Here is a 15,887-nt window from a genome sequence, read left to right on the forward strand (position 1 = left end):
GAGGTAATTGTGATTGTGTCATCATTTTTATGAAAGAATTCTTTTAGGTGGAGTCAGCAGAGTCTACTTCTCCACAGAGGAAATAAAACCTCCTCTGACCACATACCCCTAATTGTCATATACCACCCCACACTAGAACTCATCAAGGAACCTCATCCTGAAATAAATCTTTCCTGAACCCCCCTCTTCTGGCCTTTTAACATCCTCCCACACCAACTTCTCTAAGCTCATCATGAGAAGCAAGTTCCCCACATATCAGGACACCCCAATTCAAAGCAGCACCAGATCCTGCCAGAACAACAGATGCAAAACCGACAAACATATCTCCATTGTTACAATGACCAACGCTCCCCCCTACACGACACATCTTTTGAGATCCCTGGGTCCTACATGTATCTATCCCAACATATGGTGTACCTCATCCTGTGCACTAAATGCTCCAATAACAACTATGTGGCTGAAACCAGACAATCATTACGCTCTTGAATGAACTCACACAGGAAAAAGGTAATAGACAAAAACAACTGTTCACCTGGGGGTGAACACTTTTCACAAAGTGATCACTCTATATCTGACCTCTCAGTCTTCATCCTCAAAAGAAACCTGCACAACTCTTTCGAAAGATGAGCTTGGGAGCTTAAATTCGTAACTTTGCTGGACTCTAAAAATCAGGATCTTAATAAAAACACTGGTTTTATGGCTTATTACAACAATCCCCCCCATTTTTGTTTGATGACTATACAGGTGTTAATGGGCCACTGCACCTTGAATGGTTTCTTAGAATATGTTCTGACTACTTATGCTAAACTATCTGTTCAACTTTGTATTTAGCTGTGACCCCCTGAGTATCTTTCGCAGACCTCAACAAAAGCTTTGTGTAGCTGGAAAGCTAGTCTCACCAACAGAAGTTGGTCCAATAACAAATATTACCTTACCCACCTTGTCTCCCTTATTGTAGAGTGGAAGTATTAAATGCTTTCAGGCAATAGTTGAATTTTTTATTTATCCTTTTCTCTTTGCTAAGGTTCAATTCCTCGCTGATTTAACTAATAATTAGAAGATGTGCTTTAATGATTGCAAATAAAACTCACAATGGATGAATGGTCATAGTGGGTCAGTGGTCCATCTAGCCCAGTATCCTGTCTTCTGACAGTGGCCAGTGCCAGGTACTTCAGAGGGAATGAATAGAACAGGGCTATTTTGAGTGATCCATCCCCTCTTGTCCTGTCCCCAGGATTGTAACCCTGACCATCTTGGCTAATAGCCATTGATTAACCTATCTTCCATGAAATTATCTAATTCTATTTTGAACCCAGTTATACTTTCTCTGAGCAGTCCAGTGAGTCTAGTCTCTTCTGTGTCTGTCTTTGAGAATGTAAGCTCTTCAGGGATGGGATCATCTAGGGCCCTGATCCTGCAATTAGCTCTGCATAGCCAGACCTCTGTGTCCATATGGAGCCCAACGGAAGTCAACAGGGCTGTACACAATGCAGAATTCCACCCACAAGGACCTCATGGCAGGATCAGGACCCAATTTGCTATGTTTGGCTACAAAGGCCACAAGCATTTCCATGCTTAATATTGGTATTTCATACAATATTGCTAATTTTACAGTGACCATTGTCATTTATGGTAATGTAGTGTGAGGTTGTTGGGGTTTTTCCTTCTTCTTAGACAAAATGATTTTTCTCAACACTGAATGAATAACAAAATAAAATAATAATTGTCCCACGTGATTTGAGGACATCTTCTATGTCACTTCCGTAGATCTTGCTTTTGATGCAAGATTCTGAAGACTTAAGATCTTGTTTTCTCTCACTGGAATGAGCACCCAAATCAAGCGTGTGTGGTGTGGGAGGGGATATACAGGCTGTGCTCATAACAATATCAGGCACATTTAAAACCACATTTAAAACTTTTAAATATAAACAGAGATCACATATTTGACAGATTTGTAGCAACAACAGGCCCAACAAATATCTTATAGTGCAGTCGCTCTCAGCCTTTTTACTGGTGACCCCTTTCACACAGCAAGTCTCTGAGTGCAACCCCCCTTATCAATTAAAAACATTTTTTTATATATTTAACACCATTATAAATGCTGGAGGCAAAGCGGGGTTTGGGGTGGAGGTTGACAACTCTCAACCCCCCATGTAATAACCTCACGACCCCTTGAGGAGTTCCGACCCCCAGTTTGAGAACCCCTGTTATAGTGGGAAGACAGCCATTCATAGATTCATATTGCGTAAGGCCAGAAGGGACCATTACATAATCTAATCTGACCTCTTTTATAACTCAAGCCATAGAATTTCACCCAGTAACTCCTGTACTGAGGTCAACAACTTATGTTTGAATAAAATACATCTTCCAGAAAGGCAGCCAGTCTTGATTTGAAGACATCGAGAAACGAAGCATCCACCACTTCCCTTGGTGGTTTGTTCCCATAGTTAATTCACAAATCAATGATAATAATAATTATTTATTATCCATACTGAGGTAGTAAATAGGAGCCACAGCCATGGATCAGGGCTCCATTTTGCTCAGCACAGTACAAACACATGCCCTTCCCCGGCAAAACAAAAAAAAGTCCCTACTTCAAAAATTTTATATTGTGCTAAGTGTAAGACAAAAGACAGATGGACTGTGCCCAAGGAATCAGTGAGAGAAAACCAGTCTGCCTGAGTTAATACATGTTGCAAGAGACTATTCAGAATGAAGTGGGCAATTAACATCTCTGCAGTCATAGGACAAAAGAGAGTTAGTAGGGTATAGGTTCTTGTAATGAGACATAAAACCAGAGTCCATGATTTTTGGTGTCTCGCTGAGTGTGAAGGCCAGAAAAGGGGTTTCCCAGGTAAGCTCCCAAGTTTGACTTTTGAAGGTGTTGTGCAGGTTTCCTGTGAGGATGAGGACTGATTGACTGCCACGACCCAGGGAGTGGCAGGGTAGGAATCATGGGTAGACTGGTTGGCTTATAGAATTTACCACTAAGTAAATATGGTTCACAATTTCTGACCAACTCTTTAATCAGTTCCTGGCCACCATACCACTGTGCAAAACCTCTGCTTCATACATACTACCCCAAGGGGCCCTTTGTGGGCAGTGGGCCAGCACTTCTCCCTGCATGGCCTTTGGTACTATCACCTGGGAGCCCCAAAGTAGACCATGATCAACCCATGGTGACAATTCATGTCTCACATGAAAATAAGCCCCCAAATAATCTGGAACAGTTTTTGGCCAACCCTGATGAACATATCTAAGAACTTCTTGTAACACACATCCTTGGGCAGTGCCTCTAACAATGATTTGGGATTGACAAGAGAAAGAGACCAGTCAATGCATTATTAGCCTTTTCCTGGCTAACCCCCCTTTCTGTGGGTTTGTCAAGTACTGTAAAGCCGAGGACAGGTAATCAGCCACTTGATTGAGTTTACCCAGATAGTATTGTACATTTTAAAGTAGTGCAGCACCCATTCCTATCTTTTCCTGAAAAATCTTTTGCTATAGTTCTCTGTCCCTGAGTATTTTCCCCACTAGTCTGTTCTGCAGAGAAGAAACCCAAAGGGGTATTGCCTAGCTTGACTAAGAAGAAAGAGCTGAGACATTCATACCTGCGCAGAAGGTATTTAAGTCCCTTATACTGCCTTCATACAGGAAGTGGGAAGCCAAACCACTTTTCCCCACCCAACTTGCAGAGTTCCCCTTTAAAGCAATCTAACATACACTTGTCCTAAGCCAAAGTCATATCAGTTGCCTGATCTTCAAGAGCTTTCCCATAAGGATGCTACCACCAAGTCCTCTTTCCATCTCTGACACAGAATCCCAACGTAGCTCCACATCGCATCATTCCTTCAACATGAGTAGTAGTCATTCCCCTCAGCATGAAGGGATATTATTTACATCCCACTCTTGTGCTGTGTAACAATATGACTTTCTACATCACTAGTCATGTGTCAAAACCAAGAGTTTGATGCTCCTCCCATTTAAATCACTCTTACCCTAGTGCAGGGGTTCTCAAACTATGGGTCATGGCCCCTTTTTAATGGGGTCGCCAGGGCTGGTGTTAGACTTGCTGTGGCCTGGGGCTGAAGGTGACGTCCCAGCCGCACCACCTGGGGCCAAAGACCGAGCCCCACTGCCTGAGGCCAAAGTCAGAGAGCTTCAGCCGTGGGTGGCAGGGCTCAGTTTACAGGCCTCCCTACCTGGGGCTGAAGCCCTTGGACTTTGGCTTTGGCCCCCGCACCCCGGGGCTTGGGTGTTGCCTCTCCTCCCCCCTGCCAGAGGTGGCAGGGCTCGGGTGGACTCAAGCTTTGGTCCCTGCTCCTGGGGTCGTGTAGTACTTTTTGTTGTCAGAAGGGAGTCACAGTGCAATGAAGTTTGAGAACCCCTGCCCTAGTGTAATTCCATTACCTTCAGTAAAGTGACTTCTGATTTATATTGGTATAAGAGCTGAATAATAACTTCCCACAGCACTTTTTATCCATTAATCTCAAAGCACTTTCCAAGGGAGAGTAGTATCATTAGCTCCATTTTACAGATGAAGAAACTGAGGCACAGAGAAGGGAAGTGACTTGCCCAACATGACCCTGCAGGCTAGTGGCAGAGTCAGGAATAGAACCCAGACCTCCGGAGTCCCAGTCCAAGGCCCTATCCACTAAGTTACAGTGCATCAGAATTAGGCCTCAGAACTCCAAGATTAATCCAAACAGGTGTTATTTATACACACAATACTTTGCTAATTGAGTGTAACCATTTATTGAACTAAGACAATCTTAGCATATCTCTTTGGAAGGGCTTGGACTCCAGTCCAATATGGATATAGAAAGAGTTGCTTTTCTGCAATTTCTCAAAAATGTGACAAGGCGAATTCACTGTAACACTATCGGTATTTCTTTTCAAATGCCAAAACAATTCTTACAAGACAAAAAATCGTTTGTTCGTTACTTTGCCAGTTCTCAGGTCACCATAGATCTGAGAAAACAAGTTCACTGAACTGTTTTTCCTTTAGGGATCACTGTGGCACTTGAAGGGGAAATTCTCAATAAATACCCAAATCCAAGTTCTGTGGAAACACTCAGGCACCATCATGCCCTATCTCTCAACACAGAGTCAGAATAATCTGGGCATAATTTTTTATTCTTCCCTCTCTTGGACACTCACATCCAGGGCCTAGCTCCAAGATCTGGCCTTTTCTCTCTGTCCAAACTGCTGAAGCCAGGGCCGGCTCCGGGCACAGCTTTCCAGGCAGGTGCCTGGGGCAGCATTCAGAATGGAGCGGCCGTCCGTGTCCCACACCGGCAATTCGGCGGCCGCTCTGCCACTCTTCCCGCCGCGGTGGCTTTTGGGCAGCAGCTCCGCCACTGTTGCAGCAGTGGCAATTCAGCGGCGACTGCTTGGGGGCGGCAAAATTGGTAGAGCCGCCCCTGGCTGAAGCTCTTGTCCAATCCCAAAGAAACTTGCGTCTAGTCTACTGTAATTTCCTCCTGCCTGGTCTCGGCTTCAGTTACCTTACTACCTTCAGGTCCATTCAAGAGGCTGCTGCCGAAATCATCTTCCTAGCTCATCATTTTGATCATGTCACTCCCTTTGTACAGTCCCTCCATTGACTTCCCTTCTCCACCACATCAAACATCTAGTCCTTACCTTCAAGGCCCTTTAATTTATCCCACCTCTTCTCTCAGGGTACATCTGCAGGGCACACTTCTTTTTTGGCAGTGTGTAGAGGCCATACGTGGGTATAAATAGCAGTGTAGATGGTGAGGCCCAGCTTAGGTGAGCAGAGTAAAGACCCAGTTAATGGGTATCCATGTACTTTCCCTACACAGCTCTCTACTCACCCAAGCCAGGCCTCCCCATCTACACTGATATTTTTACCAGTGTCAAGCCCTGCTGCCTCCCAACTGCCGGAGCCTTTCCCCATGGTAGGAAAAGATTCCAGCAGTGGGGAAAGGCTCTGGTAGGGGAAGCAGCAGGTAAAGGGTCCTTTCTTCAGTGGAGAGCTGCTGAAGCTTTTCTTTGCTGCCTTCACCCTCCACGAGCCTTTCACTGGCATATGTAGCTACAACGCGCACTATGGCTACGGCCTGCAGCATGTGGCTACACATACCCTCCATGCTGCTAGCAGTGGTGTGTAGCGTAGACATAGTCTTAATGTGTTGAGTCTTGACCATGGTACTCCATTTAACTCTTTAAGCTCTGTCAAGTGCTGCAAGAACCTCAGATGGAAGGTCCTGCAGAAATTCAAAGAACTATCATCAATGACTTATTTTTTAATTTGTTAAGCAAGAGATTTCATTGTGTGTCAGATGCTTGGCTGAGTAGGTAAGAGAGAAAACATATATTTCAAGCTTCCCTGTTTTGCTAGCATCTTTCCAATACCTCAAGATTACAGTGTGTTCAAAATGAGGGAGGTGGGTTGTTAGTTCCTTTAGGGTCAGATTTTCAAAAGCAACCATGTGACTTGGAAGTATAAATCCTATTGAAAACCACTGGGACTTGCACTCCTACAGCATGTCAAATCCTACCATTAGATCCCAACAGGCTGGTGCCCTGGGTCATATGTTCCATTTCTCCCCTATATGTAATGTAACTAAACATTTATGTTGCTCCAACTTTCAAGCTTGTGGGTCTGAAATCCTGTGCAATGAAATGCAAATAGAACGGGGATTCTTAAATAACGTGCATGTCCAGAGAAAGTCACTTAATGAAAGCCAGACTGTCCTGCAAGAATCTCGGTATTTATGACACAGAACACTTGAACCTCAGTCACTGCCAAGTCGACCTGGGTAGTAAGATTGCTGCTTTCACCCTGACCAACATTGCCACAGAATCAGCAACCCAACAATGGAAAATGGAAAATAATACAAGGAAGAAATAATGAAGAATAATGCTGCAGACTGTTACAGCATATTCCTTGTGGGGGACCTGGCAACAATATCTGGCGACAGAGTGAATAGGCCCAGTCGTATCTGGTTTGCAGCTTGTTGTAGTAACAATACACCTGTGAACTTTGGGGCAGTTTTTGCTGAACAGCACAGCACGGCACTCTGGGTCAGCAATCAGAGAAGCTCATTGTGCTGGACAGTCAGTATGACACCTCTCTGTTTAAATGTCTTTTCTTACCTCACCCACCTTGTCTCTCTAATATGCTGGGCCCAACACGGCTACCTCAACACTGCAAACAACAATGTCTCTGTTTGACAGTGATGGCCCCTGAGTTTAGACTCCTGACCACATACACCTACCTTCCCATATTCCCGGGAAGAGCGGGGGTTGGGAACCTTTCTTCCCAACAGGAACAGGACTTTCCTGTTAGCTGCACTTTTACTACACATGCTTTGTTCAGTCTATCCTGCTTCATTTATTAAATGCTTTTACAAAACTGCTTATAGAACTGTGTCTTTCTAAAGCACTCTGAGCATTTGTCTCAGCTCTTCTGACGTAAGTGGAGAAAGGTTTCAGTAATATCTGCAGAGAACACAATGCAATGTACGCTCAGTACCTGCTATGTGCAATTTCAGCCCAGGTGTGGGTGCAGCAAAGCATCAAATAAAATGAAAAATCAGACTCAGAACATGTCTACCTGCAACTGAAGTTGGGGGAAATCCAAAGAGGCAAATGGCAGGCAGAGGAGCAGAGACCCTTGTAGCAAAGAAAGCACCTAAATTATGAATAATTATGAATTATTACTAATTAAGAATTGCCCAGGTATCAAGACTTTCAGAAGAGAAAAGACAAAGGCCTGAGAGGGTAGAAAGTGGCAGAGTTTCTTTAGGCTTTCACAATGTATGTAATGCAACTTAGCACAGGTTAGCCAGGTTAACCTTTGGGGTAGCTGAGAAGAAAGCTCCCTTTTCCCCTTCTCTGATCTACTTTGAATGAATGAATTAGAACATAGAGACTAAATATAAGATACTCTGTGATGTTGCTTGATATAGTACCCATAAGCACTGGTGCATCTAATCATTTCAAGGGTATGATTAAATATTAACACAGTAAAATCACGATAATAAGGCATCCATATGTGATCTTCGTACCACACAGACACAGGATAGGACAGGTCACTGCACCCAAGAGCTTACAATCACAATGGGCAAACCAGAAAAGCACTGGCTGAAAGGGTTACAATGTACAAGCAAAATGATTCACTCCCTCATTGCTTCTCCGGCCCCTCCTCAGAGTCCCTTGACTGCCCCAACCACTTGCACTGCAGACTGGGAAGGGCTATCTGGTCAGTTGCAGGGTGTGCTGGGCAACGGACAGAACCTTTGTCAGCTTTCCTACAACCTCCCCGGAAAGTTTTGCTGGCTCCCGCTGCATCCCTGCAGAGTCGGGAGGGTTTCTAGTATGGGGTGTGCTGGGTCTTGCCCCACTCCTAAAGTCTCTTTTTCTTCCCCAAGGGGAAGGAGGCCCTTGTCCAGTTTGCAGAAGGTTGGGTAATGCCCTCCTGGAGTCTCCGGTGGCTCAGGTTGCTTCTCCTGAGAGGAAGGACTTTCTGGTTTGGACGGGGTCTGCTGGGGTTGGAGACAGGCTTCTCCTGGGCTCCCAACTAACCCATGTGTCACCATCAGTGAAGGCAATGGAGAAGTACACACTGCAATGAGTAACATTTTCCTGTTCCAGTTACAGGCTTTTCTGCAGTACTCGTGACAGCAGTATCTGAGCACCTCAGAGACATTCACAGATTTATCCCCATGGCAGCCCCTTGAAGTAAGGAAGAATTGCTATCCCTATTTTATAGATGGGAAACTGAGGCACAGAGAGATGAAATGGCTTGCTCTAGCTCACATTGGAAGTCTATGGCAGAACCAGGAATAGAACAGAAACATATAGTTTTAAATACTTTGGAGACATTTTAGATAGGGACCAAATAAATAGGAGATCTGACTTCTATCTGACTCCAACTCCCGTACCCCTCCTCCCCAAGACCAACCCTCTCAATGACAACCTCTTACTTGTCCACACACACAAACAGAGGAGGCAGGCATCTGTGAAGGAGTAAGTGGATTAGGTAAAGATCTATTTGTGGGCTGTATCTGGAAGGTGTTGCCTCTGTTTCACAGCATGAGAGTGAGCACAAAAGACATTGTAATGAGGCTTCCAGTGTGAACAGAGATGGAGCAGGTTGGCTGACATTGTTATTACCTATGGTTTGTATTATGTTAGCACCCAAGGGCCCCAAACAGAACCAGGGTCCCATGGTGATAGCGCTTTACAGACATAACAGTCCCTGTCCCAGAGAGCTGACGACCTCCGTAAAGACAAGACACAATGAGTGAGGGAAACCAACAATGGGGGGGGGGAGGGAATGGGGGAGGGTATCAGGACGGAGGGTATGTCTAAGCTGCAATCCGCAGTGTGATTGCAGCTTGCGTAGGCATACCTTTAATCTAGCTAGTGCAGCTAAAAATAGCAGCGAAGGGGTGGCAGAGTGGGCTAGCAACATCCGTCCGTCCCAGGGCTCTGGGCAAACTTGTCTAGCCTGTACTGCAGTCGGTGCCACCACCTCTACATTGCTATTTTTAGCTGAGCCAGATAAATTCAAGCTAGCCCACCCTCCCTGCCACCACCCCTCCCACTGCAATGTAGACCCACACTGAGACCACGTGGTTAGATACAGGCATAACTTCATGGCGCCCAGTCTTTTAAAACATTTTTTCCTTCAGTATAAATAAATAGCAACAGCCCTCTGCCTACCATTGCCCAGCCCAGCCTGTCACCCACTGGAGGCTTAGAAACACCCCTAGGAATTACCTTCCTTCTCCAACGCAGTTCCCAGTGTACGCTTGGCAGGAGGAGCTCTTTCCCTGCAGGAGTTTTCAGACTCCACGCTGAGCAACACAGGGTACTTCGTACATGGCTCCCCGAAGAGGCATTTGGGTCACCACCGCACTGGACATTAGGGCTGCATCACTTTATCGACTGGGATTAGCCCAGTCACAGGGCACTCTGTGACTGGGGCATCCCGCCGCTGGGCTGCCTGCATCAGTGGAATGTGACGTCTCCTGGCAACTGCTGGGGTTCATGCCCTGAGCTGGGCACAACTGGTTCATTCACTCCTTTGGAGTCGCAGGCATTTCATGCCGTTACCAAAGGGAGTAGGGCATTTCTAGGTATAATCAGAGGAGTGTCTGAACTTTCCCAGGGCTGAGGCTCTGAGGAGTGTGTCAGGCGGTGGAAGGAGAGGTTACTAGCCCAATAGGTGGGGGATTCCAAGTGGCACTGGAAAAAGAGGGAGGGTGTTTCCATTGTAAAGAGAAGAGGGGGGATTGTGAGTGTGACTGTGGTTTCTAGCCTCTCAAAGGTGAGGGGGCAGGTTTCTGAGCACTCTAGAAGGTGGATGGAAGAACAGAGTGTGTGACGGGAAAGGCCCATGAGTAACCAGAGAGGTGGCTGGTGAAACCATTCATCTCCTATTGCTGATGCCCTTGGATGTCCCCATTTCTCTGAAACAGTATCACTGGGTTTCATCTGTTCTTTAGTCCAGGTTTCAGTGCTTGGCCTTTGATAACTTTTTAAATTTGTGGTGGTGAGCAACAAGGAACAGGCCTTGGCCTGGGAGATGCTACAGTTCAGTACCCTAGTGTGCATTCCTCCAGGGGTAGTTACCGTTCAGTGGGGTTTTCTAAGTAGTTTGTATAGCTTTTAAAAAGCAGTTCAGTAGTTCAGCCCTGTGAGCATCAGACTCCTTCCACCTGAGTGAGCAGCAGGACTAATTAAAGAAACTATTATCATTATTATTCTTTGTATTACAACAGCACAGAGACAACCGAGGATCAGGGCCTGCTGGTGCTAGGCATTGGACAACCATCAAGTAAAAATACAGTCTCACCCTAGAGAGTTTACAATCTGGGTTTATCATGAGATCAGGCAGGTGGGTGAAAGAGAAAAGGTGTGGGACATAAAAGCTAACAGTAAGACAAGCCTGGTTTTCCATAGTCTGCTGTATTCTGCATTTATTTACCTAGCTATCAGTTGGCAGTGTTCTGTATGCATCATGACATGGCATCCTATTTGGAAATTATTTGACTGGCATCCTATTTGGAAATTAACGGTTACTATCTCCTTATTGCAGTGATGTTGCAATTGCTCCTCATGTAACTCACTGCACAGGGCATCCGCCAGTGTCCTCCATTTATTTTGGTCTTGTGTGGTTCTGTTCAGGCTTCTGAATGCCACCACCCATTATAAACAACATTTATTCGAACTGTATTTTGGAAAGAAACATTTCAAATTTCATTGATTTCAACCCCCACCCCATTTACTGATGTATCTGTTTTCTCTTCAGTGCCTTTTTTTCCTCCCTAGAGAAGCAACCTTCCTATTCCCTTTAACCACTTTGGCCACCACTCAGGCCCAGATACTCAAAGGTATTTAGATCCTAACTCCCACTGAAATCAATGGGAGATAGACACCATAGGTGGTGGGGATAATAGGCCAGGGGACGGTAAGCCTCCCTTGGCGCAGCTGCCAATCACCTGCTGTCAGCTGCCTGAGCTGTGGTGGCCCCGCCTGTGCTCCGCCTCTTCCTGTCCCTGCTCCGCCCCTTCCCTGAGGTCCCCACCGCCCGCCGCAGACTGGCTGAGTCCCTCCTCTCTTCCACTCCCCTCCCCCAGGTGGCTCCCTCCACCCGCTGCTCACCGCGTCCCTGGGATGGTGGGGGCCTCGCGGGGGAGGGATGCAGAAGAGGAGGGACACAGTGAGTGGCGGGCAGTGAGGGCTTCGTGGTGGGGAGGAGAGGAGGAACGCTGCGGGTGGTGGGGACCTTGCAGGGGTGGGGGGTGGAGGAGAGGGATGTGGCGAGCACAAATGGTGGGGGCTTCAGGGGAAGCGGGGTGTGGAGGAGAGGAGGGATGCGGCAAGCAGCGGCAGGGGGGCAGAGCAGGGGCGGGGCCTGGGGCAGAGGAGGGATGCAGTGTGGGTGGGCCATGGGCAGAAGAGACAGGACAGGGAGCGAGCATCCCCCAAGGGAAGCTTCATCCACTGCCCATGACAGACCCCTAAATATGTTTGAGAATCTGGGCCTCGCACCTTTCTCCTCCGCATTCATCCATCTGGGAGCCTTAACTGAACCTGGGTGTTTTCTGTGTTGAGTGATCTCTCCCATTTCCATCTCCACTTAGGTTTTTTTTTAACCTGTCATGTCATCACCTGGGCTGCTTCTAACTCCATTCTTCTTTTACATGGAGTGATTATGGACTTGCAACGAACCTGCTTCCTCTTTACCAGACACCACTCCCCGGCCCTGCATGAGCTAGAGGGAAAGAACAGAGCTGCAGGTCATTCTGGAAGGGGCAGGGACTCAGTTCAGCATCTAGCCATCTGCAATGCCCAATGGCCAGAGAAAAGAACTACCATCTGGGTGTGGAGAACAGAGGGAAAAAGCCAAAGGACTGTGTGAGCTGCAGGCCAGAGACAGCAATCTGGGAACTAGCTGCGGAGGGAGAGCCAGGCAGTGGGCAGCCTGAGAAAGTAATGATCCTGGAAAGCTGAGAGCTAAGCCTAGAAGCAGGTTGTGGCTGATGCAGATGCAGCAGCGGAGGATAGAGAGGACTATAAACAGTCTATAAGCAGAAGGCATGAGCTGTTACAGCACCACCAGCCCTGCCTCACCTACACCTGCCACCGTTGGAGATGGGTGAATAATGGATTTTTCGATTTGCTGCCAATTCCGAAACAAAGAGTCAAAGTGACAATGACTTTTTTTCTTCAAAATTTTTGGAGAATTGAAAAAGTTTCAAGTCAGGTCAAAACAAAATGGCTTATTTTGACCTGACTAACAAAATTTTTTATCTTGATTTTGGGTATCTTGACAAAAGCAAGGGCGGACCTCAAAATGCAGGGTGGGGGAAGCTGCAGGTCCTTTTGCCCAGGGTACTCGCTCGGAATGGGAGAGATGCAGGTTCAGTTCTGACTGATGTGAAGAAGGGCATTGCACTTGGGTCTCCCACAGTACAGAAGAGCACATGAGGCTATGCTGGTATAGGCTTCTCTCTGTTGAAGCTATTACACTTTTGATAAATAATTGAGTAGTCATTGAAGCAAAGTCTTGAACTCCCACATCCTAGGTAAGTGCTCTGATTACTAGACTATAGAATCAGTCTCACTCAGGTTCCCTGGCCCAATGATTATTCACTGTCAGTCGCAGACTTCACAGTAACAGCCGTGTTAGTCTGTATTTGCAAAAAGAAAAGGAGTACTTGTGGCACCTTAGAGACTAACCAATTTATTTGAGCATAAGTAGTCGCAGACTATTCACTGAAAAAATACAGCCAGCTCTAGCCTGAGCGTGTCCAAGCCAATGCTAGGAAAAGGGGTGGACCCTGGTTTGGTGAGGGGGAGGAGTGGGTGGGCTGGGGAGTATTACATTTCCCCCAGGCTGTATTACATTTCCCCCATAGCACTGCCTTCAGGGGTGGCAAGAATGCAGACCGGGAGACAGACCCTTCCTTCATGCTTTGCCCCAGGGGCATGCGCAAAGCCCACTTGCCTGAGAGCACCATAAAGAGGAATCTCTGTGAGATCTCTCATAGACATTTCCAACTGAAGAGCCTGCCACCCATGACTTGTAACATGGGACAGGAACAAAATGGCCCCAGCCTTTCCAGACCGCTTCCTCTCATAACAGGAGAAGATTGTAGAGAAGTGTTTAGACTCGTTTGGGAAGAGAGGTCTGTAAAAGCATTTAATAAACAAACAAGATGGGTTAAATGCGGTTTGTAGAATGGTCATGAGACTGCAGCTATTGGTGAAGGCTCCCAACCCCTTTCTCCAGGGGGATATGGAGAGGTGTGCGAGTGGGGTCAGGAGTTTATTGTCGGGGACAGTCACTGTCAAACAGAAGGATCTCCTCCTTTCTGTACAGTTCAACCAGCTTCTCCTCTAACTCACCCAGAGTGAGCAGCTCGACTGCATTCTGATCATTTAGAGCAATGACTGCCCAGGACTTCCTGTGATTGTTATCAATCTCACAGCAGGCAGCAGACCACATGTGGCTGGGCTTATTGACTCTGCCTCCAGCTATGTAATTGTTGCCAGGGACCACTCCCACAACGACATATGTGGTAGCACACCCTTCAGTCCTACTCATCATTACTTCTTGTTCGTAGTTGTTCCATTTCCCACTATTGAGGTTCATAAACTGTGGCACAATGTTGGTCAGGGTGAAGGTAGCAGCCTTATAGTCAGGGTCAGGTTGGTGCCCATTGGGGTTCAAGTGGCCCCTGTTGAAATTAGTCAGATTCTTGTAATCTCGAAGGACAGCCTGGCTCTCATTAAGCAGTCCCTGGTCAACACCAATATCATTTAAGAGGATCCATTCAGTTGCCATTTCCTTTTGGTAATTTGAACCCATCAGCTTGAAAGTCAAAAAACAAATAAAGGGGTCAGTCATGTGTGCAGCAGAAACAGAGCCAGTGTCTCAGGGCAGGTGCCTTTGGAGGTCTAAAGGAATTGGTAGCACTAGACAAGAGATCTCCCTAGGGCTCTGTGTTCTTGCTTCTCGGTACCCTGTGGCCAGTGTGTGAACTGGAAGGAAGTTCACTAGCAGCCTCATTCACAGTTATGACTAGTGTGAAAGAGGAGCCCCACTTGGAGTAACTTCCTTTCTTCCTGAGGGTTGGATGGTGCCCACAGTAATGTGGCTCAGAGCTAGCCTGACCTGGAGGAGCACAGAAGTCTGCGTTCAGTTTGGGGCAACTCATTCATAGAAAAATGCAAAAAAATGGGAGGGAATTCTGAGATGAGCAATAGATGATCCCACCTCAGTGCTCTACAGGGAGTTGACAACTCCCAAGGTCTCTGCAAAAATGCCCCTAGGGAAGCCACAAATTTGCCAGTTGACTCAACCCTGTCCTTGTGAGCCAGAAACACCCAGGTTAGTATATAATTCCATTTCAGCGTGGAGATTGCATTAGTACAATAACTAAGTACATTTTTGACCACTGTTTTCTTGAGTTCCAATAAAAGTAAATCATAAAAATGCTTTGCATGACCACAGCACCTGTTCCCTGAAGAGTCCAAAGCACTTGACAAAGGTCAATTAACTCTCACAATAACCTTATGAAGTAGATAAGCATTAATATCTCCATTCTAAACCGGGTGATGGCAGGGCCCGGACAAGGTGTAACCTGCCCTAGGTTGCACAGCAAGTCAGTAGAAGTGAGGAATAGGACTCAGGAATTCTAGCTCCCAGTGTCCTTCTGTGACTGCACATCTTTGTCACAATGATGTGACCCTGCACTACAGCATGGGGCAGGGAATGCCCAGCTGTGGTGAGGTGTGTGTGTCTGTACATATATTGGGATTTATTCAATATTTCAATTTTTTATGTCCAAGATTGTACCCTATTGTAATGGAGAGGCAGTCAGGAGAGCATCTTACCTGGGGTTCTACCATCCAGCTATTAGGTCGCTTACCATAACCAGGTTGGTACACATACGCAGAGTATATTGGAATGCGGTGGTCCCTGTCGTACAAAGTAGCAAAGCGATACTGATTCTTGTAAAGTTGGCAAATCTGGGCTGGATTGGCAGGTTTGATGGCATCATTTGGGGGGGTTTCCCGGAAGAAAAACTGAGGGCATGTGTTTTCAAAAGATGTCACCACCTCACTGTTCCCCAGCATAGAAAGCTGGAACAGCAGCATCAGCAGCAGCATGGGAACGAGTTAAAGCTAAAGGCTCTTCTGTACCTGGAGAACAAATATAAATAGAATTTAAGCTTGGTGTAAACATGGTCTCCAAGAAGAGGAGTGAGAGGCTTTAGCCAGGAAACAGCTGTCCTATATGGCCACCACCTTGCCTCAAAAAGTGGAAACTAACAGGGAAGTTAGTGCTGCTCCTTGAGCCGTCAAAGAAGGGGGTTAAAGCACAGAGTTCAGGAGGAAGT

General features: G+C 46.5%; 1 protein-coding gene across 1 annotated transcript; it reads right to left on the bottom strand.

Annotated features, from left to right (window-relative positions):
* Window positions 1-13,810: 13,810 nt before the first annotated feature.
* Window positions 13,811-15,657, bottom strand: LOC140910862 (endonuclease domain-containing 1 protein-like). The gene is made up of 2 exons (XM_073342951.1): window positions 15,382-15,657; window positions 13,811-14,356 (listed from the first exon to the last, which is right to left on the bottom strand). Exons 1-2 carry the CDS (start codon window positions 15,655-15,657, stop codon window positions 13,811-13,813), a joined length of 822 nt encoding a protein of 273 aa, XP_073199052.1.
* Window positions 15,658-15,887: the final 230 nt, after the last annotated feature.

This window comes from Lepidochelys kempii, chromosome 1, assembly GCF_965140265.1.
Source record: "Lepidochelys kempii isolate rLepKem1 chromosome 1, rLepKem1.hap2, whole genome shotgun sequence".
Lineage (NCBI taxonomy): Eukaryota > Metazoa > Chordata > Testudines > Cheloniidae > Lepidochelys > Lepidochelys kempii.

Excerpts from the sequence above, each read along its gene's own strand:
- LOC140910862 (XM_073342951.1), bottom strand. The coding sequence starts at position 15,657 with ATGCTGCTGCTGATGCTGCTGTTCCAGCTTTCTATGCTGGGGAACAGT. Across the intron at positions 14,357-15,381 it reads GCTGGATGGTAGAACCCCAG|CTGATGGGTTCAAATTACCA; the intron begins GTAAGATGCTCT and ends TTGACTTTCAAG.